Source organism: Passer domesticus, chromosome 31 (assembly GCF_036417665.1).
Source record: "Passer domesticus isolate bPasDom1 chromosome 31, bPasDom1.hap1, whole genome shotgun sequence".
Lineage (NCBI taxonomy): Eukaryota > Metazoa > Chordata > Aves > Passeriformes > Passeridae > Passer > Passer domesticus.
In genome coordinates, this window is record NC_087504.1 from 1,398,196 (window position 1) to 1,418,944 (window position 20,749).

At 47.9% G+C, this 20,749-nt stretch overlaps 1 protein-coding gene and 1 long non-coding RNA gene across 2 annotated transcripts; both read left to right on the top strand.

Annotated features, from left to right (window-relative positions):
* The first annotated feature begins 309 nt into the window (after positions 1-309).
* Positions 310-5,796, top strand: LOC135287816 (keratin, type II cytoskeletal 4-like). Its single transcript, XM_064401034.1, has 9 exons — positions 310-765; positions 1,763-1,977; positions 2,346-2,406; positions 3,079-3,174; positions 3,723-3,887; positions 3,967-4,092; positions 4,336-4,556; positions 4,813-4,841; positions 5,321-5,796. Exons 1-9 carry the CDS (start codon positions 310-312, stop codon positions 5,794-5,796), a joined length of 1,845 nt encoding a protein of 614 aa, XP_064257104.1.
* A 2,797-nt stretch (positions 5,797-8,593) lies between these two features.
* LOC135287847 (uncharacterized) lies at positions 8,594-12,624 on the top strand. Its single transcript, XR_010351328.1, has 3 exons — positions 8,594-9,019; positions 11,796-11,924; positions 12,516-12,624. It is a non-coding gene; the product is annotated as an uncharacterized LOC135287847 (long non-coding RNA).
* Positions 12,625-20,749: the final 8,125 nt, after the last annotated feature.

Sequence of the window (20,749 nt, forward strand, 5' to 3'; positions counted from 1 at the left end):
CTAAGTTAGGGGAGCACTTCAAACTGTAATGTATTCGAAGGCAACTTGCAAACAGAGCACTTTTAGATTCCTTTTTATTTCCTCAGTAGTTAGTATTTGCTGGGCTGGTTTGCATTTTGAGGAGCATTTATTGCTGCCAGGCAAACCAAACCCTTAAGTACTTAAATTACCGTCCTGATCCTATCAAGGCCAGCTTCCCAAAATATATATAAGGGACAGCATCTCCGTGTCTCTCCAGTGGGATCCCTGTTCCTATCCTGCACCAGAGCAGCCCCATAACTTTGCTATTCCACCTCTAAATAAGCCACAATGAGCAGGCAGGCACCGACGGTGAGATCCGTGCTGGGACGAAGAGGCTTCAGCTCAGCCTCGGAGATCTGTGGTCGCAGCTACGCCGCGTCCGCCAGCCAGCCGGCGCGCTGCGGCGCCTACAGCAGCAGGAGCGTCTGCAACCTGGGCGGCAGCAGGAGGATCTCCTACGTCAACGGGAGCTGCGGCACCGGCTGCTTTGGGGAGATGGGGTTCGGAGGCATGAGCTATGGGAACGCTGGAGGAGGAAGGGTTGGCCTGTGCGGCCCCCGGGGATACAGCATTGTGCGGGGGTACCCCGAGCGCAAGGCCGACGGCATCCAAGGGATCTGCATCGACGAGCGGCTGCTGAAGCCCCTCTGTGTCGGGGTGGACCCGCTGGAACACGAGATACGCTGCCAGGAGAAGGAGCAGATCAAGACCCTCAACACGCAGTTTGCCTGTTTCATTGACAAGGTGAGTCCAGACCTGGTCCAGAATTGCTCTCCCTCCAGGAAAATAAAACCTAACCAAACCCTTCCCAAACCCATCTTGTGCCATGAGTCCATCAACCTTCTCCAAAGCCTCAGTCCAGCTCTGCCATGAGTCCCTGAGCTGGGTCCATGCAGGGGTCCAACTTTTAAGAGAGAATTTAAAGATAAATCTAACAATTTTTAATAACTAATAATCATTTTAAGATCATGTTGGTCCAGACTGAGATTTTTTAAATGGGGCTCATTTCACCCCTGTCCCTGCTCTGGCATTCCATGGCCTTTGAATCATGGTCATGGTTTCACGGCTTTCTTGCAGGTGTTTCCTCTTGGACAGTCTCAGTTTAAACTGGATTTCTTGCTGCAGCTTAGGTGGAAGTTAAGCCCTGATAGGTTCATCTTTCTGTCCTGTGTTAAATAATTTTAGTGATTCCCTCCTCTCTTTGACTTTAAATATAGTGACAGTTGCAAAAACTTTCCTGAAGGCAAAGGTGGTTAATCTTGATCCAGACATATGAAAGTTAGAGATAAAATCTGATCTGTCACCCAACGATCCCTTTGTAGAAAAAGCAGAGACAAAGCAATATCACTATCTGGGGACTAATTTTTCTCCTAAAATATATCAGAGGCACCATCTGGAGTTTTGTTCCTAATACTTGTTAAGAAAATGCAGGTTTAGACACCAGGCTCCTGAATTTCTAAATTATGTAGACATGGGACTCTTTGATTTCTAAATAATGTAGACATGACATTTAGATTTCTAAATAATTTACATGTCTGAATTCTAGATTTTGAAATAATTCAGACTCGTGGCATAAAGACTTTTTAATAAGGGCAGATAACTTTCAGATCATGGTGCCGTATCATCTCTTACTTCCTGAAAATCCCATTCCTGCACCTGTGGTTAAGAGCAGAGACTTAAACAGGTGCTGAGTCCCTGCCTTCACCTTTTTACTTGAAGAATTGCTATCTTTTGCCTTCAGGTCCGCTTCCTGGAACAGCAGAACAAAGTGCTGGAGACCAAGTGGGGCCTCCTGCAGCAATACGTGCTGCCAAAAAAGGGGAAAAACCTGGAACTGTACTTTGAGAATTACATCTGTGACCTGCGGAAGCGCCTGGACTGTTTGCTGTGTGAAAAGCAGAAACTGGGCAGTGAAGAATGTGCCACAAGCCAGCTGGTGGAGGAGTTCAAGTGCAAGTAAGGACCTTCTGGGCTCCTCTAGCTGGTGATGTTTTGATTTTCTGGTTCATCTTGGGCAACTTCTCCAAGACTTGTGGCATGTCCCCTGTGGGAGTGCCACATTCTTCTGTCTCACTGGCAAGCTCTTTGCATTGGTAATGTTGTTGCTCATGGAGAAGCTTCTGATCTTGGGATGATTTAATGCTGGTCTCCAGACACTGATCTGGCAGTGCCCGGTGGCAGTCCCACCAAGAGAGAGTTGTCATTTTCACCTGGTGGTTATTGTCATTTATGCCTGAAGTTATTATAGTTTATACCTGATGGTTGATATCTGAGTGTCTGAGCATTTTTTGTTCCTCAGCCCTTTTTTCCTCCTTTTCCAACAGGTATGAAGAAGAAATCAACAGACGCACAACTGTTGAAAATGAATTTGTGGCACTCAAAAAGGTGAGAAACTCAAACAACATTAATTGTTATATATATATATATATATATATATATATATATATATATATATATACACACCTGTAGTAGGTTTTTTTTTGGAGCAAACCTTGGCTGAAATAGTTAATTATTAACAAAAACCCACAAAAGTATTATGATGAGTTGGAGGGAAACTTAGAAAGAGGCACAGGGTTGGGAAAAGAGGCAAGTAGAAAGTAAAAATAATGTCTCATCAAAGTTTACATCATCAGCACTACAGCACCAGTTTTGTTGCCTCAAAAACATTCCTGAAGTGTGGGAGGGGGACAGAGAAGGACAGGTCACACCAGAACACCAGGTTATTTCTGTCTGTCTCTCCACATCCTTTATTCTTGGACATCAGAAAAGCAGGAATCATTTGAAGAATATTAAAAAATTTTGTTTAAATACTCATTAGTCAGTTGTGGGTTTGTAGCTGCGTCCTAAGTGATAAATCAACTAATTCCTGTAAGTCATGTTGGAATGGTTTCGTTTTCCTTCAGGAGGCACCAGGATATCCTGACTCACCCTCTCACACCTTTTTTCTCTTGAAATCTTGTTGAGACACATTTCTGTCTTGTTGGTGTTGCCTCTGTGTGTTTCTCCAACATTTACAGCCAGGTTTGGGCTGGAATGTGTGTGTTTCTCCTCTTGCAGGATGCAGACTGCATCTTCTTGAACAAGGAAGAGCTGGAGGTGAAAGTGGATCTGTTAAGGAGGCAGCTGGAGCTGCTGAAATGTGTGTTTGAGGAGGTGAGTTCCTCTGGTACATCCTGGGACTTCAGTGGTCCTGTCCTCTGGGATGTGGCTCACACAAAGCTCTGAATAACTAAAAGTGTGGAAGTACAAGGTTGATAATAAAATTAACATAATTATGCTGGAGATAGGGTGGTTCCCCCTTCCTTCATGCAGCTCCAGGTAGGAATTGGCTGTGTCCTAACTCTACCCTGGAGAAAAGATGAGTCCGTCTCGTTCCTCCGGATTGCAGCTGCCTGATTAGAGCTGAAGCAACTCCCAGCTCAGTCCTGTCATTAAATCACTCAGGCAGCAGGAGATGAGAGGATACTAAGGGTTAAGTCACTCCAATTCCTTGCCCTTGATGTGGACAGAATTGCTGCAGGTCAGCACGTAGGTCAGCAGTCACAGGTGGCAATTCATCTCACCGCAAGATTTTCTGCTGAGCCATCCCAAGGGACATTTCTTGACTTGTTCTATCCCTCAGCCACTCCGTATCCCAGCCCTTCCCTCCCTACAGAGCCTGAGAGGTGAGAAGAGCTGACAAAGCCCTTCTCACCCCGCAGGAAAGGGCCCAGGTCGATCGCCAGCTCTGCGACACCTCGGTCATCGTCAAGATGGACAACAACCGAGACCTGGACATGGAAAGCATCATCAAGAACGTCGAGTGCTGGTACCAGGAGATCGCCCAGAAGAGCAAAGAAGAAGTCGATGCTTTCTACCAGAACAGGGTGAGTAAGAGGCCAGCTGGGTCTGGGCCTGGCAATGTCACAGTCCAAAAGTGACGACTGTTCTATTTCTTTGTTCCAGTTTCAGGAGCTGCAGGATAAGAGAGGGAAATACTGCCATGACCTGCAGAGCAACAAGTGTGAGATTTCAGAGCTGACCCGGATGATCCAGAAGCTGCAGTGTGAGCTGGAGAGCGTCAAGAAGCAGGTAGGAGATGTTTCCAGAGAAGTAGGACAGCTCAGACACAGGGCAAGGTGATGCATTGATCTTTAGAAGATTTTACATCTGCTCTAGGCCCAGCTGGAAAGTGAAAAGTGGGTGCAGAGGGATGGGATGCTGGTGGATTTTCCCTGTTTGCAATAGGAAGAGAAGATTTATCCAAACCCAGAGTGTCCAAGAACTAGGATAAGAAGTTTTATAGACACCTACACTGCTGTCCTCCTCTGACAGGTCTCCTGCCTGCAAACCTCCATTTGTGACGTTGAGCAGCGTGGGGATTGTGCCCTCAAAGATGCTCGGGAAAAGCATGTTGAGCTGCAGAATGCTCTGCAGAAGGCCAAGGACGAGCTGGCCTGCATGCTGCGGGACTATCAGGAGCTGCTCAATGTCAAGCTGGCCCTGGACATCGAGATTGCCACCTACAAGACTCTGCTGGAGGGTGAAGAGAGCAGGTTGGTGACACGTTTCCCTCCTGTGTATCTGTGGCCATGGCAGTTCCTGCTCCCAAGTGAATTCTACCTCCAAGGTCTCCCCAGGCTCACAGAAACTGGACCTGGAGAGGTGCCTGGAGGCCATGAAGGCCACATGGGTGCCAGCAAAAACAGTTCCTGTCTTAGGGATAGTGAGGCGTATTGCAACAAGGGACTAAGTGGTCTGGATTGTGGCTGGAAGTTGTGAGTAACATGTGTTTCTCTTTTCTCCCCACAGGATATGTGTGGGGAACCCTGTGAGCGTGTGTAAGTAACTGCACCTTTTTCAGCCATGAAGATTTCTTGTTTTAGGACAGATACATTGGGGAGCAGCATTATCTGTCTGCCCCAGGTCCCTCTGCCTCCCTTTTCCAGTTCTGGAAAGTTTAGCCCCAGAAATCTCAAATACCTTTGAATTAAAAAAAGCCCAGCTTTTGGAATGAGGGGAGAAGGTCAAACTCAAGACCCTTTTCCACCCTTGGAGGCAACAGGGAGATGTCCTAGGGACCATGGGATTTGTCCCATGATATACTGAACCTGGGAGGCACCAGCAACATGGGAAGGGGAAGGATCCATGAGGGGATGTGTTGGGACACGGGGGAGGAGTAGGAAGGAGTAGGGGCTCAGACACATTGGACAAATCTGGAGGAAATGAGGTTTGGTTGGTTCTGTCGCTTGTGGAAGTGCCTTGTGGAAGTCATCCAGTTTTCCTCCCTAACTGCTGACTCCCATGGGCTCTGTTGCAGCTGTGGTCAGCAGTGGCTATAACATCCCTGATGACTGCGGGATGATGGCCAACGGGGCCGTGTGTGGCTATGGCTCCCTGGGCAGGCGGGCCGGGCGGCACAGCTCCCAGACCGGCGGATTCAGCTCCCGCAGCGCTGGCATCCACCCCAAGAGAGTCCTCAGCTCCGTGGCTAAGCAGTGCATCCCAGAGGTGTTTTGCCAGGCTGGAGGGGTTAGCTGCAAAGCCGGGGGCTTCAGCTCCCGCAGCGGCGGGTACCCAGCCCGCACCGTGGTCAGCACTGGGAGCGCGGGCCTGAATGCCAGGATGACGCCCTGCCAGGCTGGACAAGTGCTCAGCTTTGGGAACCAGGGCTGCGTCATCCGGCAGCTGGCGGGGCCCCCCGTCGTTGTGTCCAGCAGCCCTGAGGTCATGGGGTGCAACAATGGCGTGGTGGGGAATTTTGGGGTTGTCAGAGACCCCTGTGTGGTCCCATAGGACAGCGGCGCTCAGATGCGCCAGCCCCGTGCCAACATGATGGAGGGTGATTCCTCTGCCCGTTAGTAGCAACGTTTGTCACCAAACCCATTCCCACATTTATTAGCCCCAGATTTGTCCCCCCGAGCTGTGTGTTCAGAATCCCCAAGCCTAAAGACCCCTCTAGAAATTTCTCCTGCAGGTGCTCAGCACAGTGTGATTTCTGAATCCTTACTTTAGGTTATCACAGCTTTAAGGGTTTGTTTGTTGTGCTGCTTCCCCTTCTGTCTTTTCCCATAACAAGCAGATTAATTAACAATATTCCCCCCTCCACGAGCCCTCTTTTTTCTTCCAGCCCCTCCCAAAGCATTTCAGAAAAGAGAGTGAGGATTTAACTGCTTAACTTTCCCAGGAGATGCTGCAAAGGGCAGACTCCCTCTATTTTTATCCTGTCTTTTTTGGTCCAAGAAAACCCTGCACTGCAAATTTATGCTTAAATATGAAACAAGGCAATTTTCAAAGCACCTGCTGGTTACTTCACAGCCATCAGCTTTTTATTTGTGTGTGGAATTTGCTCATGGATGAACACATAGTACTTTTGTTTGCTTCTGCATGTTGGGGTGGCTGGGTCAAGGTGTGCTGATTTTTAGAAGAGATCACCCCTTTTCCTTTTCCATCCCCCCAAAATGCCAAGGGAAGTTACTGGTGAATAAATTGTCCATGTTGACATGTGGACAAATGGAGCTGTTCCCATTGACTGCTCAAACTTCCAGCTTCTCACTGTGTCCTCAATAAACTGCTTTGAAAGGACATCTTTTGTCTCTCAGTTTTTCCATTGATAGTATTTAAAGAAACTACAAAATAGGTGAAAAAATACTCTGGGGAAAATAAGAACCAAAGACACCTTTGGATTCTCTGTGGGCAGTTTGGGGACATGGTGGGGCTCAGGTGTCACTCAGGGTTACTGTGGTTTGTTTATCTCCTCATATCACATAAGATATTTTACAGACCAGTTAACAATTGATGTCAAAGATTTCTAGAAACCTCCAAAATAATCCTGAGCACCACATGGTAGTATTTTCCAGCCTGTTGCAACCTCCAAACAATATATTTGTTTGAGCCTTTCAAGTCAGAACAGTTGAATGAAGATGAATTCAGCATTCTGGGCTCATAGGTCTGGTGGTCAGGGCTGTGGGACCAGAGACATATTTCAGACACGAAAACTTGGCTTTAGTGGCTTTTTTGGTAATGACAAAGTGTTAACAGAACTGTGTGACCTAAAAGGCACTGAGATCTCTTGGCCATAGTGAGGTGGGATTGACTTTGCCCTGGTTTTGGAGTCTCCCATGTTGAGCTCAGCAGGGTTGCTGGGGATTTATTTCATGGAAGAAACGACATTTCCACAGGGTGATTCATCTGGCCAAACACAGGTGCATAATTTAGCATGAAATGCATGGAGCTTGAGGCTGTCTGCACCAATGGGATCCATCCTGGCTCTGGAGGCAGCCCCGGGCAGGGGGATTAACCCAAACATGGGTGTCCCATGCCAGGCGCCTGCAAGTTCCCAGGAATCCTCCCTGCCTCTCCCCGCCGGACTTGCAGACGTTATTATCACAGGGAATTTCTTCCTGTCTCCAACCCAGGAAGAATTACAGGCCACGCAGCCCCAGTAATCTCTCAACTCTCACAGGGCAGCATTCTAATTGCAACCTGAAAAAAGGGGACAATTAAAGGGCGAGGAGGGGAAGAAGATCAGCACCTTTGGCGAATGGCAGGGGATGTAATTTCTGTGCTGAGAGTGGAAAATGCTTCATCCAGCTCTGACCAGCTGCACGTCAGACCCTGGTAGGGTGAGGTGGATGGCTGTCCTCCACCTGTGCCCCCTCTCCAATGAGGAATCCCAGTTCAGCAGTTTCAATTTTAATGGGCTCCAAGTAGACGGGATGGAGCCCACTCAGTGGGGAATTCTGCATCTGAACTTGCTTCATTCACCACTTGCAAATGGAATTTGGAAACAGGAGTCCCTCACATCAGGCAGCTTCCATTAATTGTGTGAACATCATGGATTTGTAGTGTGGTGTCCAGATGTCACTCAGCCTTGGCCAAGTGTTCAGGAAATTCTGCAGCTCCAAATTTGGGCCTTGTGTCTGTGAGGAGGCCTGGCCATCCCTTTGTTATGAATAGAAAGTTGTAATTTTTTTTAGGTTTCAGAGTTAAAAAAACCAAGCCAGACCGAGTCAGACTTCTTTAGGTTCCCTGCGAAGAAAAGCCCTTAATCACTCGTTGATGGTGGGTGATTAACCGATTGTTTCCCTGATGCTGGCTGCATACCAAGAAGATACCAAGAGAAACCCTCCAGGGTAAAGAGACAACCCTCCAGTGACACCAGAGACAACATGCAAATGAGAAACGCAGTGCACCCTGGATTGTTACAGTTTTACAGTTTTTATAAGAAAAACCCCTAAAATCACGAGCCATAAGTGACTTAAAGTGACGTCTAAGGATGGGAGCATTGTCCCGTACCTGCTTAAACCTTTTTATTTCTCACTCTAACTTGAAAAGAAACTGATTAAAGAGACCCCCCCGGGTTTCTAAACCAACAAACCAAGGACTCAACGACTCTCCCGTGAGGACAGAGTCCCCAGTTCTGTCTGCAGACCAGCGGACAAAACTGCATCATCCTCCTGCTTCGTGCCACGCCTGGGAGCGGCGGCGGCGAGGGCGCAACCCGTCGATTTCTTCCCACCTGAGCTGATTCTTCTTAATAAAGGCATTAAAAAGGAGAAAGATCTCCTGCCCATTTATTTCACCTTCACAATCCTTACGCAGCATGATTCATCTTGGCTTTGTGCCGAGGTCACTTTCTGCTGGGTTTTGCTAAAAATATGGCTTCTTGAGGAAGAGGAGGGGGAGGAAGCCCTGCTTTGGAGCTGGGGTTTGGTCCTCACCTGGTTGACCTGACCCATTGCTCTTCCCCTACCTTCTCTGCCTTTATGGCCTGGAAAAACAGGAACTGGCTTTGCAAGGCATTCCCAGCTCAGAGGGGCGGGGGCCTGGCAAGCCCCAGGATTTCCAGAGCTCCCCCCCTGACCATTAAAGTCAGACACTGAGGCAGCCCCAGGTGAGAGAGGACTCGAGCCTGGGCTGTCCCTCTGGGGCCTTGGGCTGAGCTCAGACAGAAGCCTGAAATATTCGGAGCATTACCAAGGGTGACTCTTCCCATTCCTGACTGAGGAAGCAAGAGGTGACTGCCTAATTTCAGAGGAATAATTAACTTTTACTAGCCTGAATAACAGAGACAAGAAAGGGAGGTGATCCTGCCTCACCCCAAACAAGGGCAGCTCCTTTCCTCCTCCTCCTCCTGGAGCCAACACCCAAATATTCTGAGCTATATTAGCAAACCAAAGAGGGAAATGAAGGCTGCATTTATTTTTCTCTCTCTGGCTACAGCTCTTAAAAATTTTATTTCAGGCGCAAAGGGAAAAGGTTCATCTCAAATGGTTTTTAAACCATTCATTAAAGCTGTAAAACAAGCTCAAAATTCTCTCCTGGCAAGGCATTGCTACCTGTCTTCCCAATATTTATTTTGTGTTTTAATCTTGGGGATTGTTTTGACTTTATTATTTTTATTTCCTTTTTAATCTTAAGGAGTGTTTTGACTATTTTTCCCTTCCTTTTCAATAGCAACAAGTTCAAACACTCTTTATAACTTGGGGAACTGGAATTCCAGTCAATTAAAAATAATCAAAGAAAACATGTTGATACTGGAGCAATGTCTCCATGAAGTTCTTCTAGCAATAATAATTAAAAAAAATTAGAAATAACATTCCAGGAATTTTATTCTATTAAATGTCTTGGGTTTGGTTGACTAATTTAATAAAATTAACGTCATCCCAACCAAACCCAGGACACTAAATCAAAGCCTACCATGGTTGAGGAGATGAAGAAGAGCATGGGCAGAAGCAAATCCATCCAGGCTGAGTGTACAGTCCAGGTCTCTTCCATCATCCAGGGGACACGTGGACCAGTCAGAGGGCTCCCCCTCCAAAAAACAAACGTGTGCTGACAGAAGAGCAAAATGAGGAGAGGGGAGACTTTTGTCCTGCATCAGAACCCTCCCCACCCTTCCTAACAAGCATCTTCCACTTCAACCATCCTGAGCAGGGTGGGAAAATTCTGCCATAAATTCATCTTTGAAACAGGAGAGATTCATGGCACCAACCCACCCAACCTGAGCTTAATTTATAGACTAAAAAGGTGAGGGTTGGGCCTAGCACAGGGTGCCCAGGGAAGCTGTGGCTGCCCCATCTCTGGAAGTTCCAAGACCAGGTTGGACAAGGCTTGGAGCAACCTGCAATGGGATGGGCTTTACGATCCTTCAATGGGATTCTCCTTCTCCTACATCATCTCTCTGCACTGATTGCACCAAGACTGGAATGTAGGAAGAGGAGGAAGACGTGGGGCTCTGACAGGAACAGAGAGAAAGTAATCTCCCAGAAAACCATCTCCCAGAAAACCATCTCCCAGAAAACCATCTCCCAGAAAATCATCTCCCAGAAAATCATCTCTCAGAAGTCCTGGCCACAGCGTGTCCCTGCAGCACAAGGCAGGAACAGCAGCACAACTGCAGCCACAGCAGGAAGAACACCCATCACAGTAAATAGTTGAGCTGGTAATTAACCCCTGCAGAATGAATGGAACAAGGAAATGTTCTCTGAGCCAAGGTTGTCATTTAAGATTTTCCACTTGCTCATTATTCCCTGTGTGTAAGAGTTGCCAAAATGTGGGGGTTTTTTTACGTCAAAAGCTGACACCAACCATCACAAACCAAACAAAACCAGGCAGGCTCAAGAGACATTTCTTCAATCCAGCCTGGATAAGGAATCCAAGATAAAGAATTTTCTTAGGTCTGCCACTAGACAGGCTCTTTCCCTGGCCTCTCTGCCCCTTCCTTCTCTCCTGACCTGGAATAAGATAAAGATGCTGAACCTCTGCACTTTAGCATTGAATTAGGAGTTTTTCAAGCCTTTTAGCTCAGGAGCAGCAGAAAAGAGAAAACCAAACTCAACCAACCTTTGAATCAATAGCAACAGAAAAAATTGGATCAGATTTACAGGAACAAGAACCTTCTTTGGCCCCTGTGATGATGGTGGTGGTGGAGCATGTCAGGAGGAGGCAAGAGGCCCATGAGGGGAGGACGTTTCTTAGGACGTGTCTTAGGCTTGACTTTAGCAATCTCAGAATCTGGGGAGTGCAGAGATTTGATGTTCTGGCAGCAGAGAAGTTGGAGGATGAATTCTGGTCATGGTGATCCCAGTTGCTTCCACTCTGCAAAAAAATTAAATAGCTGGAGCATGAGCAGAGATCCTGGGATGAATCACCTGGGACTGTGAGAGAGATATAGAAATCTCAAAAGCAAATCTGCCTCCTTTTCTGACAATGTAGGAGTGGGATTTTTGCTTTACTCCATGGTGGATTCCTTACGGAATCAAACTGGGAAGTTCCCAGTCACACCACAATTATTTGGGTTGGAATATCTCACTTTAAACCTAATCAACTTGTACCATTTCAGCTTTTGATTCTAGGTGTTAACAAAAAGGTTTAAATGTCTCAGAAGTTGTTTCTGGAGGACAGAGGGTGACTGGTGAGTTCCCATCCTTGGAGGTATCCAAGGAATAACTGGACATGGTGTTCATAGCTCTGGTATGGGTGACAAGGTGGGGATTGGTCACAAGTCGGACTTGGTCATCCTGGAAGGCTTTTCCAGCCTCAGTGATTCCAGATTCTGTGGGGTGGATGCAGATTTATGGCTTCTTTTACCCAGGGAATGAATATCAGGAATAATCTGTTCTTCTTTGTTTTCAGCTATCCAATTATCATTCTGTTTCCAGCTCCTGGGAAGTCCAGTGGTTTTTTTTCCCCTTTCTGATCCCAAATGAGGTGTCTCTTCTCCTGAGACATTGCTCTCTATTAATTACCAAACACACAATTTACTACACCCATTACTCCATTGTTGCTAGAGCCAAATGGGGGACTCCTAGCTGCACTGATGGGAAATGCAAGGTTGGATTTTCAGTCCTGCAGCCCCGAGGAGGTGGGAACAAACAAGACCCAAAGAACCTGAAACAGAGCAGATGGTGGATAGATAGGTAAGAAATTAGTCCCTAATTAGTTCCTCCTGACAACATTCATCCCTTGCAGTCAGATGGCTCCACAATCCCCGCTTTATTCCAAAGCAAGTTGTTCCCTGGGATGTGGTCAGTGTTACTAATGGGAGGGAGGGGGAGGGTTTGGTCAGAGATCTGAGTTGTGAAGGGGTGGATCAGGGCAGGACAAAGATATTCCAGGGCTGTGGTCCAGGCTTAGTGTGTGGGGAGGATTCTCCACCTCCTTGAATAAAGCAAAGTGGGATCGTGCAGGGGTTTTTTCTCCTCTGCCTAACACAGCTTCCCTTTAAGGTGGTTTTAGTAGAAATCCCAATGGTTTTTTTAATTCTTCAGCCCTGGAACATGGGGAACATTGTACCTATTTCTTTGGTGGCCAAACCAAATATCTGGGTAAATTCTAACCTAATTTTAAGGGGTTCAAGGTTTTTTTCTATTACCATGAAACCTCAGGAAATTTGCTCTTCCCAGAGCACAGACAAGCAGATTTATCTCTGTAAAAATTAGGCTTGGTGATCCTTTTGAGTCCCTTCCAACTGAGAATATTCTGTGATTCCTCCTCTCCTCTTTTTCCAGGTCTGTGTCATTGAGGCGGCTTGAGGAAGCTCCTGACCACAGACAACACCCTCCACAAATCTGCTCAGAAGAAAGGAAAGGAACCCATGCCCTAGCCAGCCATGCAAAGCAGCCAAGTGTGAACCAGTGTCACCGGTCCTGTACAGGCTCTGGGAGCTGGAGGTGCTGCAAGAGCCCCTGGGGCAGGGTAGGCTGAGGGAGGCAGGAGCTGGGGCTGCTGAGATGGGTTTGAAGAGCAGAAATGCCTCCCTTTCTGTCCATAGGGAAATGCAGGTTGGATTTGCTTTTTTTCCTTGAGACAGCCTTGTGTTCAGCACAGCCTAGTTTGGTGGTGACAGAGCTGGGCTGTGTTACCCACCAAGGTTTATGGGCTGGTTCTATATGGGAACAAAAATACCACCAATATTCTTCAGGGTTCAGGTGGGGAATCCTCTGTCTCCACCCAGCGCTCACTGGCCATGGCCCAGCACAGGGGATTTATTAATTTCTGGGATTAAAGGAGGTTTTGGTGGTTTCTTCTGCACTGAATCATCCCAATCTGGGCTGTAGCTGCAGGAGGGAGACTCCCATTAGATAATTAGTTCTGCTTTTCCCCAAAAGTGATGCAAATGAGGGGGATTCACTCTGGACAGCAGCTTTTCTACAACCTTTAGGCACAAGGTTTGTGACACCTCCATTGCTGTGAAAATGGACAATTTCTGGGATACAGGCCCTGTCAGAAATCACAAGGCATAGCCCAGAGCAGACTTCAAGACTTGAAACTGTAAAGGAAGGAGGAATCAGCTACTGAATATTATTGCACAAGAGCACTTCCAGTTCTGGAGGAGCCCAGACGTTGATCTGGGACAGGGAATTAAACAGGACCTCCGCCAGCTGCCTTGAAATGTGTTGTTCTGTACAACAAAAATTAAATTGGCAGTTGCTATGTGAATAAAGTAAGGGGAAAGAAGGGAAAGGATAAAAACCTTTCAGATTTCAAGGTTTTTGTTCAGTTTGGGGGCCAAAGAATGAGAATCCAGGGGAAAGGAGTGAACTGTGCATCCAAGACCTCTGGATTCAGAGTGGTGGCCAACAGGCTGCCCTGCAGAGCTCTGTGTGTGACAGTGACGAGGGTTTGGGTGGGAAGGAGCTGCTAAACCCTGCAGGGTGACAGGCATTTATGCCAAACCCAGTAGCTAGTCCCCTTTATCATGAACTCTTGGAATGACTTGAAAGGAGTTGCTCAAAGGGGCAGTGATGTTTTGGGGACAGCCCAGGGTGTTTGTCAGCCCTTAATGAAATGAGGCTGAGGAAGCCACAGTTGTCGTGCTCAGTAATTAAGGGGAAAGTAAAGCCTCCCGTCTGTGCTTTGGGAGCAGCCTGGCTGCAGACAGGATCAGGAAGGCTAAGCTGAGCAGTGACACCATTGCAAAAATGCCCGGGAGGAAAAAAAACAAGGAATGATTTCCAGGTGAAGCCAAGGAGGAGCTTGGAATACCAGGGGTGCAATTTCTGGGATGCCTTGAACACCAAGCTGGCATTGAATCATTGAGATTTCCACATGCAAACCATTCTGTATGGGGAACAAGAGACACAGGTGCTTCACCCTCCCTGGGATCACATGCAGTGCCCAGCAGGTGGATTTCCCCATGGGATATTAAGGGAGAAAAATCAACCACATAATAACAAGAACAAAGGGAATAACAAGGCCAAACACTGATGTGTGTTTGCTGCTCTGAGAAATTGCCCTGGAGTTCCCCCAGTGAATGTCCCCAGTGTGTCTATCCTGCCAAGCCGAGGGGGAAGAGGGAGCCTGAATCACTTGGGATCACCCAGGTGCTGAGCTGGAAATGAGAATGTGAATTTCTAAGATCCCACTCAGCACAGTTTGCCCAGAAAAGTGTAGGTTTACCTAAAGTGCTTTCTTTGATCCTCTAACAGAGCATGGCCAGAGAGTCCTGTTGGCAGGAAATAGAGATTCATGGAATGGTTTGGGTTGGAAGGAACCTGAAAGTTCATCTAATGCCACCCCTGCCATGGGCCGGGACACCTTCCACTCTCCCAGGCTGCTCCACACTCTATCCAGCCTGGCCTTGGACCCTCACAAGGAGGAATTTCTTCCCAAACCTTGCCCTCTGCCAGTGGGAAGCCATTCCCCCCTGTCCTGGCACTCCAGGCCCCTGTCCAAAGTCCTTCTCCTGCTCTCTTGGAGTCCATTTAGGTACTGGAAGGGGCTCCAAGATCTCCCTGGATTCTTTTTTTCTCCAGTCTGACCCACACATGCATCCAGTGCCACCCCTACATGGACAAGGACACCTTCCACAGCCCCAGGCTGCTCCAAGCCTTGTCCAAACTGGCCTTGGACACTTCCAGGGATGGGGCAGCCACAATTTCTCTGGGGAACCTGTGCCAGGGCCTCCCCACCCTCACAGGGAAGAATTTTTCCCTGATACCTAATCTCCACTTTCTTTCAGTGGGAAGCCATTCCCCCTTGTCCTGGCACTCCAAATAGTCTCTCTATATGATCCTTGTTGTCTCCTTCGGGCCCTGGAAGGCCACAATTAGGTCACCCCAGAGCCTTCTCTTCTCCAGGCTGAACAATCACAATTCTCTCAGCCTTTCCTCATAGCATCTGCTCCATCCCTTTAATCATCTCCATTGCCTCCTCTGGACTCTCTCCAGCAGCTCCATGTCCTGCCTGTGCTGGCTCCCAGGGCTGGGGTAGCCCTGCAGGTGGGGTCTCACCTGAGCAGGGCACAGTGGCAGAACCACCCTCCTTGCCTGCTGCCCACGATGGGGTCTCAGCACAAGACAGGATTCACAGGAGGATTTTCCATTCCCATTTCTCTGTGCTGTTTCTTGGCTTTCTTTTCCAGTCACTCGGTGATGGATGTTCCTGCAGCCCAAGTTCCCAAGCCTGCTGCCAACAGAGAGGGCCCTGCTGGATTTAAAAGCTAGCATGGGCACATCTCTAGCCATGAAAGGAAGAGTTTCCCAAAACAGGAGATTTAGGTCAAGCAGTGAAGGAATCTCCATCAGAAGCAATGAAATCAAAGTGTGACTTTGCACCTTCAAAAGAAGCTATGGCTGTCCCTTCCCTGGAAGTGTCCAAGGCCAGGCTGGGTGAGGCTTGGAAGAAGCTGGGGTAGTGGAACTGGAATTGTGTCCCAGCCCATGGCAGTGGGGCAGAATGAAATGAGCTTTAAGGTCTCTTCCAGCCAAACCATCCCGTGGTTCTATGATTCCATGACCTTGCTCAGTGGAGGGAGGGATCATCACTCCAGAGGTGCTGTGACTGTTGCTTTGCTGCATTTCCAGGAACGTGTGGTTTTGTGGCAATTCAGGGTGTTAATCTCGGGAAATGGAGGTTCCAACCCTGCAGGCTTTGCTGAGCCAGGGAAATAAAGAGTGCAGAGCCCAAAGCTCCATCTGGCTGCTCCAGGGCACTGGGGCTTTAGGGAACGTTGGAGCAGGTGTTCCTGAGTATTAGGGCTGCAATGGAGGTGGTTGCCAACTCCTCCAGGACAAATCCTGCCTTTATCTCCACTTATTTCAGTGGAGAAACCATCACACACAGCACACACATTGAGCTACCACCGCTGGGGTGACACACCGAGGTGTTCTGCATGTTGGTGACAAAATGAATCACAAAAGTGACTCCAACCTTTCATTAAGGTAATAGGTACGTCCTCCAGAAGCTCAGCTTTCTGTCATCTCCTTAATCTGAGTGTCCATCTGGGAAGTTTAATGAATAGGTGCTCACCACACCATTGTTATTTCTTCTGCTTCAAATTTGTTCCTTTATTTTGCTGAGGCAGCTGTGGAAGATAAGAACAACTGCTCTGGGACCCTCCATGGACCCTGCTGACTCCTGTCTCCTGCAATGGTGGCTTTAGAAAACAATCTTTTCCTTGATGATCCCAAGCTCTCTCATTGGCTGTTCACGGTCTCTCTCTTCAACTTGGTGCCCGATTTTTAGGCATCTGAATTTAGGTAAAGGACTCCCACGCTGGAAGTATTTTTATTTACTGGTGATCTCACTTGCAGAGTTGTTTTTACATGGCCTGTGAGGAGGCTTTGTTCTCTAACCAGTGCCTCTTCTTGTCCTTCTTCACTTTTAAATTCACACAGAGATTGTTTTGCTGATAAAATCTCAGCGTTCTCTGCTCTGCTGCCAGCAAACAGCATGAAATATTTGTGCATCGTCTCCATTTCATTTTTGCTTTAAAGAAAACTCTAAAACAAAAGTTTGCAAAATTAACTCTGTTACATCAAGCACCGAGCAGCTCCTCCCCGTGGTACTGCAGATACTGATGTGACACACAGACAGATTTCCAGACTTATCGATGGGAACTAGTTGAAATTCTGAGGTTAATTTCCCTCCTCCCACACTCTCCCCTTTCACTCAGCTGCTAGAAGGCACCTCTGGAGTCCCCAGTTGGGTCTGTGCATGAAGGAACACATTTTCTGATTAAAACCATCTGTAACATGGAAGAGACGAGACAACTATCCTGTAAAACAGCACAGTCCTATTTCCCACCTCCACATCTGATGCACTCCCCATGGGAGATTTTTTGCCAACCTTTCCCCAAAAACTCTTCCAGTGGACACCTTGTGCCTTTGGGGGACTCATTCTCAACAGGGTGACTCTCTCCAGTGTTCCTTTCTGGCTGTTTTGCTTTCATCCTGACAACACCACTCTGATCCCACCCCATTACTTGGAGCCCTTGCGGTCCCTCAGCCCCGAGCACTGGCACAAAGTTGTCTGAATGATGTCAAAATTCCTCACAAATTCCTATGCAAAGGAGGAATATTACAAAGGGGGTGGACACTTGCGGTGGTTGGTATGACACCTCTTTGTCTCTTGCAAAAGGTTGTTCCTCACGTGAGACATTCTGCCAGATAGGTCTGCATCTCAGAAATGGGATGGGACCCTGACTGGTTGCAGATTTAGGATTTATTATCTGTCTGTATCATACAAGCAAAAAGCAAGACACACAGGAAAATAAAAACTTTCTAAAGTCTTTTACCTTCTTATATTCCTACAAGACATCACCGTGAGGGGGGCATTTTATAGAACCATGGAATATCCTCAGTTGGAAAGGACACACCCAAATCAGTCCAGCTCCTGACCCTCCACAAGACATGCCAAAAATCCTAAAAATTGTGTGCCTGAGAGCACTGTCCAAAGGCTCCTGGAGCTCTGGCAGACTTGGACCCATGACTATTCTCTAGGGAACTTGTTCAGTGCCTGACCACCCTCTGCGGGCAGAACCTTTTCCCAGTATCCAACCTGACCCTCCTGACACAGCTCCTGTTCCCTGGGGCCTGTCCCTGCTCAGATAGAGTTGCCCCTTAAGATGAAGATGCAGCCCCCGAGGAGTCTTCCCTCAGTCTCCTCCAGGCTGACTTCATGTGGCCCCTCCAGACCCTTCCCCATCCCCATCCCCATCCCCATCCCCATCCCCATCCCCATCCCCATCCCCATCCCCATCCCCATCCCCATCCCCATCCCCTTCCCCCTTCTTTGGTCCCTTTCCAACACCTTTAGCTCTTCCTTATATTGTGGCACCCAAATCTGTGCCCCAAATGGAGGTGAGGCTGCCTCAGCCCAGAGCAAAGCAGGACAATCCTCCTCCCTGGCCGGGCCAGGCTGGGCTGGTGCCCCCAGAAGGTGATGTCCCTCCTGGCTGCCAGGGTACACAAGTGGATCCTATTCTCTCACTTTGTTCTCTGAGCAGACTGTTAAACACCCCAACACTGGTGATGGGACCACATGGGTCACCCACAGTCCAGCAGAAGGAAGGGTGAAGTTTTGGGAAAGTTGTGCCTGGAAACACCTCAAATGCAAGCGGTACATATGGGCAGGAATCATGGAACAGCCTGGAAGAAACCTCAGGAATTCTTTTCCATCTCTTTGCCCCAAAGCAGCATAAATGGATGGGGACGACCTAGGCTGAGGGTGAGGAGTGGCTGTGGAGCAAGGTTACTGGTTCCCAGTTTCAGACCATCATCTCTACCCCTGTCCCCACTAATCCCTGTCTGCTTTGATGTGGGAGCAGAATCAAGCTGCACTTAAGAGATGGGGAACAGCCACCTTTGGAGAGCAGGACCAGCAAAACCAGTGGGAGGTGTCCTGGGGGCCTCATTAACCCTTTTAATGGTGACTTTGTGTCCCTTCCACGGGGAGCCACAAAAACTGCTGAGCCTGCAGGGAGGAAGGGAGCACACCACCAGCACCAGCCCTGACAGCTGTGTTTTTCAAGGAAAGGGTCTTAAAAATTGCTCTTCTCACTGGGACAAAGCAGACTCAGGAGGCTGTTGGATGGTTTTTTCACCCAGAATCCCAACAATAGGTTGGAAATGCCCCCAGGCTCTCACTGTCTGCAGGGGTGGCTTAGCAGGTCCCAGTTTAGTAGGTGCTTAAGTAGAATGAATTTATCTGGGCACATGCAAATCTCAAAGGTTCTAAAGTCTCATGAAAGCCACCACAGCTCAAGGAATGTTTAGAGCCAAGCAACTCAGGGGTTTTCCCTGCAAACCTGGGTGGAAGCTGTAGGTTTCAATCAAAGATGAATCCCTGAGAGAAGCGGTTTCATGACCTCCTTGGAAAGAAGGTTGGGTCCCTCTCTGCCAACACCATCTCACCCACAACCAGCCAGGACAAAGTGTGGACACATGAAAAGATCTCAAGAAAGACAACCTGTGCATGAAATCCATTGCAAACCTTCTCTTGGGAAGCCCAAATCCCTTGGGAGTCCTTCCTGCTTTGAAGTTGGTGGAACCTCCACCATGTGACCCTGAACTGGCTTTGTGAAAGCTCAGCAGCTGCAAACCACAGGTGCTGCCCTGGACTGACTTCCTCTGATGTGCAAGGCTGGGCACCTGGAAAAGCCACCTCTTAGGGACAGGAGCAGGAGCCAGAGGTTGAAGATCAGGTTTGTTGTGGAGGAACAGCCCAACAGCTCTTCATACACAAGAAGGGATCTCAGGGCTTGCAGCTGGTGGAGGGTGATTGTCCCATGAGCAGCATTTTCCCTGTTTTCCAACAAAACCCGGGGTTTGGAATGTCTACAGCCCTAAATGTGTGTCACCCATGTGGTGCAAGGCACTCCATGGTGGCTGAGCAGAGATACGGGGGATAACTGGGACCTGACCCCAGCCAGATGCAGATTTCTCACAGCTGGAAAAACTGGAAAGTTGTCCTCAAGGGAAAAGGGCCATGTCTTTCTTGCCATAAAGAGGACATGCAGTGTCTCTGTGGTTCTGCTGGGCAGCAGAGCTCAGAGCAGAAGCTGCTCCTGATCCCGCAGGTGTGCAGGGCTGAGCCACATGGAAAGCAGGACAAGAGCCTGGCTTCTCCCTCTTTTAGGCTTGCCCATCGTTGTGCCAGCCTAAAAAAGTTCATGAAGGTCATGTCTGGACCTCCCTAAGGGCTCAGTGATGCTTTGTCCTATCCGTGAACACCCTGTCCCCAGGCAGTGCTCCATGTTTGGCTTCACACACCCAGAGTCTTCTCCAGGGATTGCACCAATGCTTTGGCTCAAAATAAAACTCATCTCCAAAATATTTCTTCTCTTTTCACTTACATGCAAGAGGTCCCAGTGCCTGGGTTACCTCGAAGTGACATGAAGGGCATGGTGCCCAAAAGCTCCTTTGATTTCTCCAGCTATCTGCGAATGAGAATAGTCTGGGAGAGTGAAGGGTCTCTCTGACCAGAACAGGGAGTTGCAATGAGATGAATTTTATGGTCCCTTCCAACCCAAACCATTCCATGATTCCACAATTCTATGAAAGTACCTCTCATTGCAAAATGTGCATCTGTGTATACTCAGACCAACATAGCTATAATGGAACCACTACATGATTATAATTAAATATAGCATTTTTTTCATTTAAACCAATTATGAGATATGTTAATTAAAAAAAAAAAAAAAAAGAAAGATCCTTCCAGGAAATACTCCACAAATATTCTAAATATCCCGATTCTTCTTCCTGCCTTCCTGTGCAGTTCACATTGACAATAGCACTGAGTCCTCCCAGAACCAGTTAATTTTGCCCCACCAAAGATGTAAAGATTTCTCAGAGCAAGCTCTGCAATCCCTTTTGTTTCTGTGATTAGACCTCTTTTTTAAGACAAAAAAGGAACTTTGTTTCCAAGCAAATTCAAAAATCTTTTTAAGGATTTTTATTAAGATGGGACAATGCCTTCTTATTACCAGATACTACTGGACAGATTTAATGTCAAAAAGGTG

Excerpts from the sequence above, each read along its gene's own strand:
- LOC135287816 (XM_064401034.1), top strand. The coding sequence starts at position 310 with ATGAGCAGGCAGGCACCGACGGTGAGATCCGTGCTGGGACGAAGAGGC. Across the intron at positions 3,888-3,966 it reads ATGCTTTCTACCAGAACAGG|TTTCAGGAGCTGCAGGATAA; the intron begins GTGAGTAAGAGG and ends TCTTTGTTCCAG. Across the intron at positions 4,557-4,812 it reads CTGGAGGGTGAAGAGAGCAG|GATATGTGTGGGGAACCCTG; the intron begins GTTGGTGACACG and ends TTCTCCCCACAG.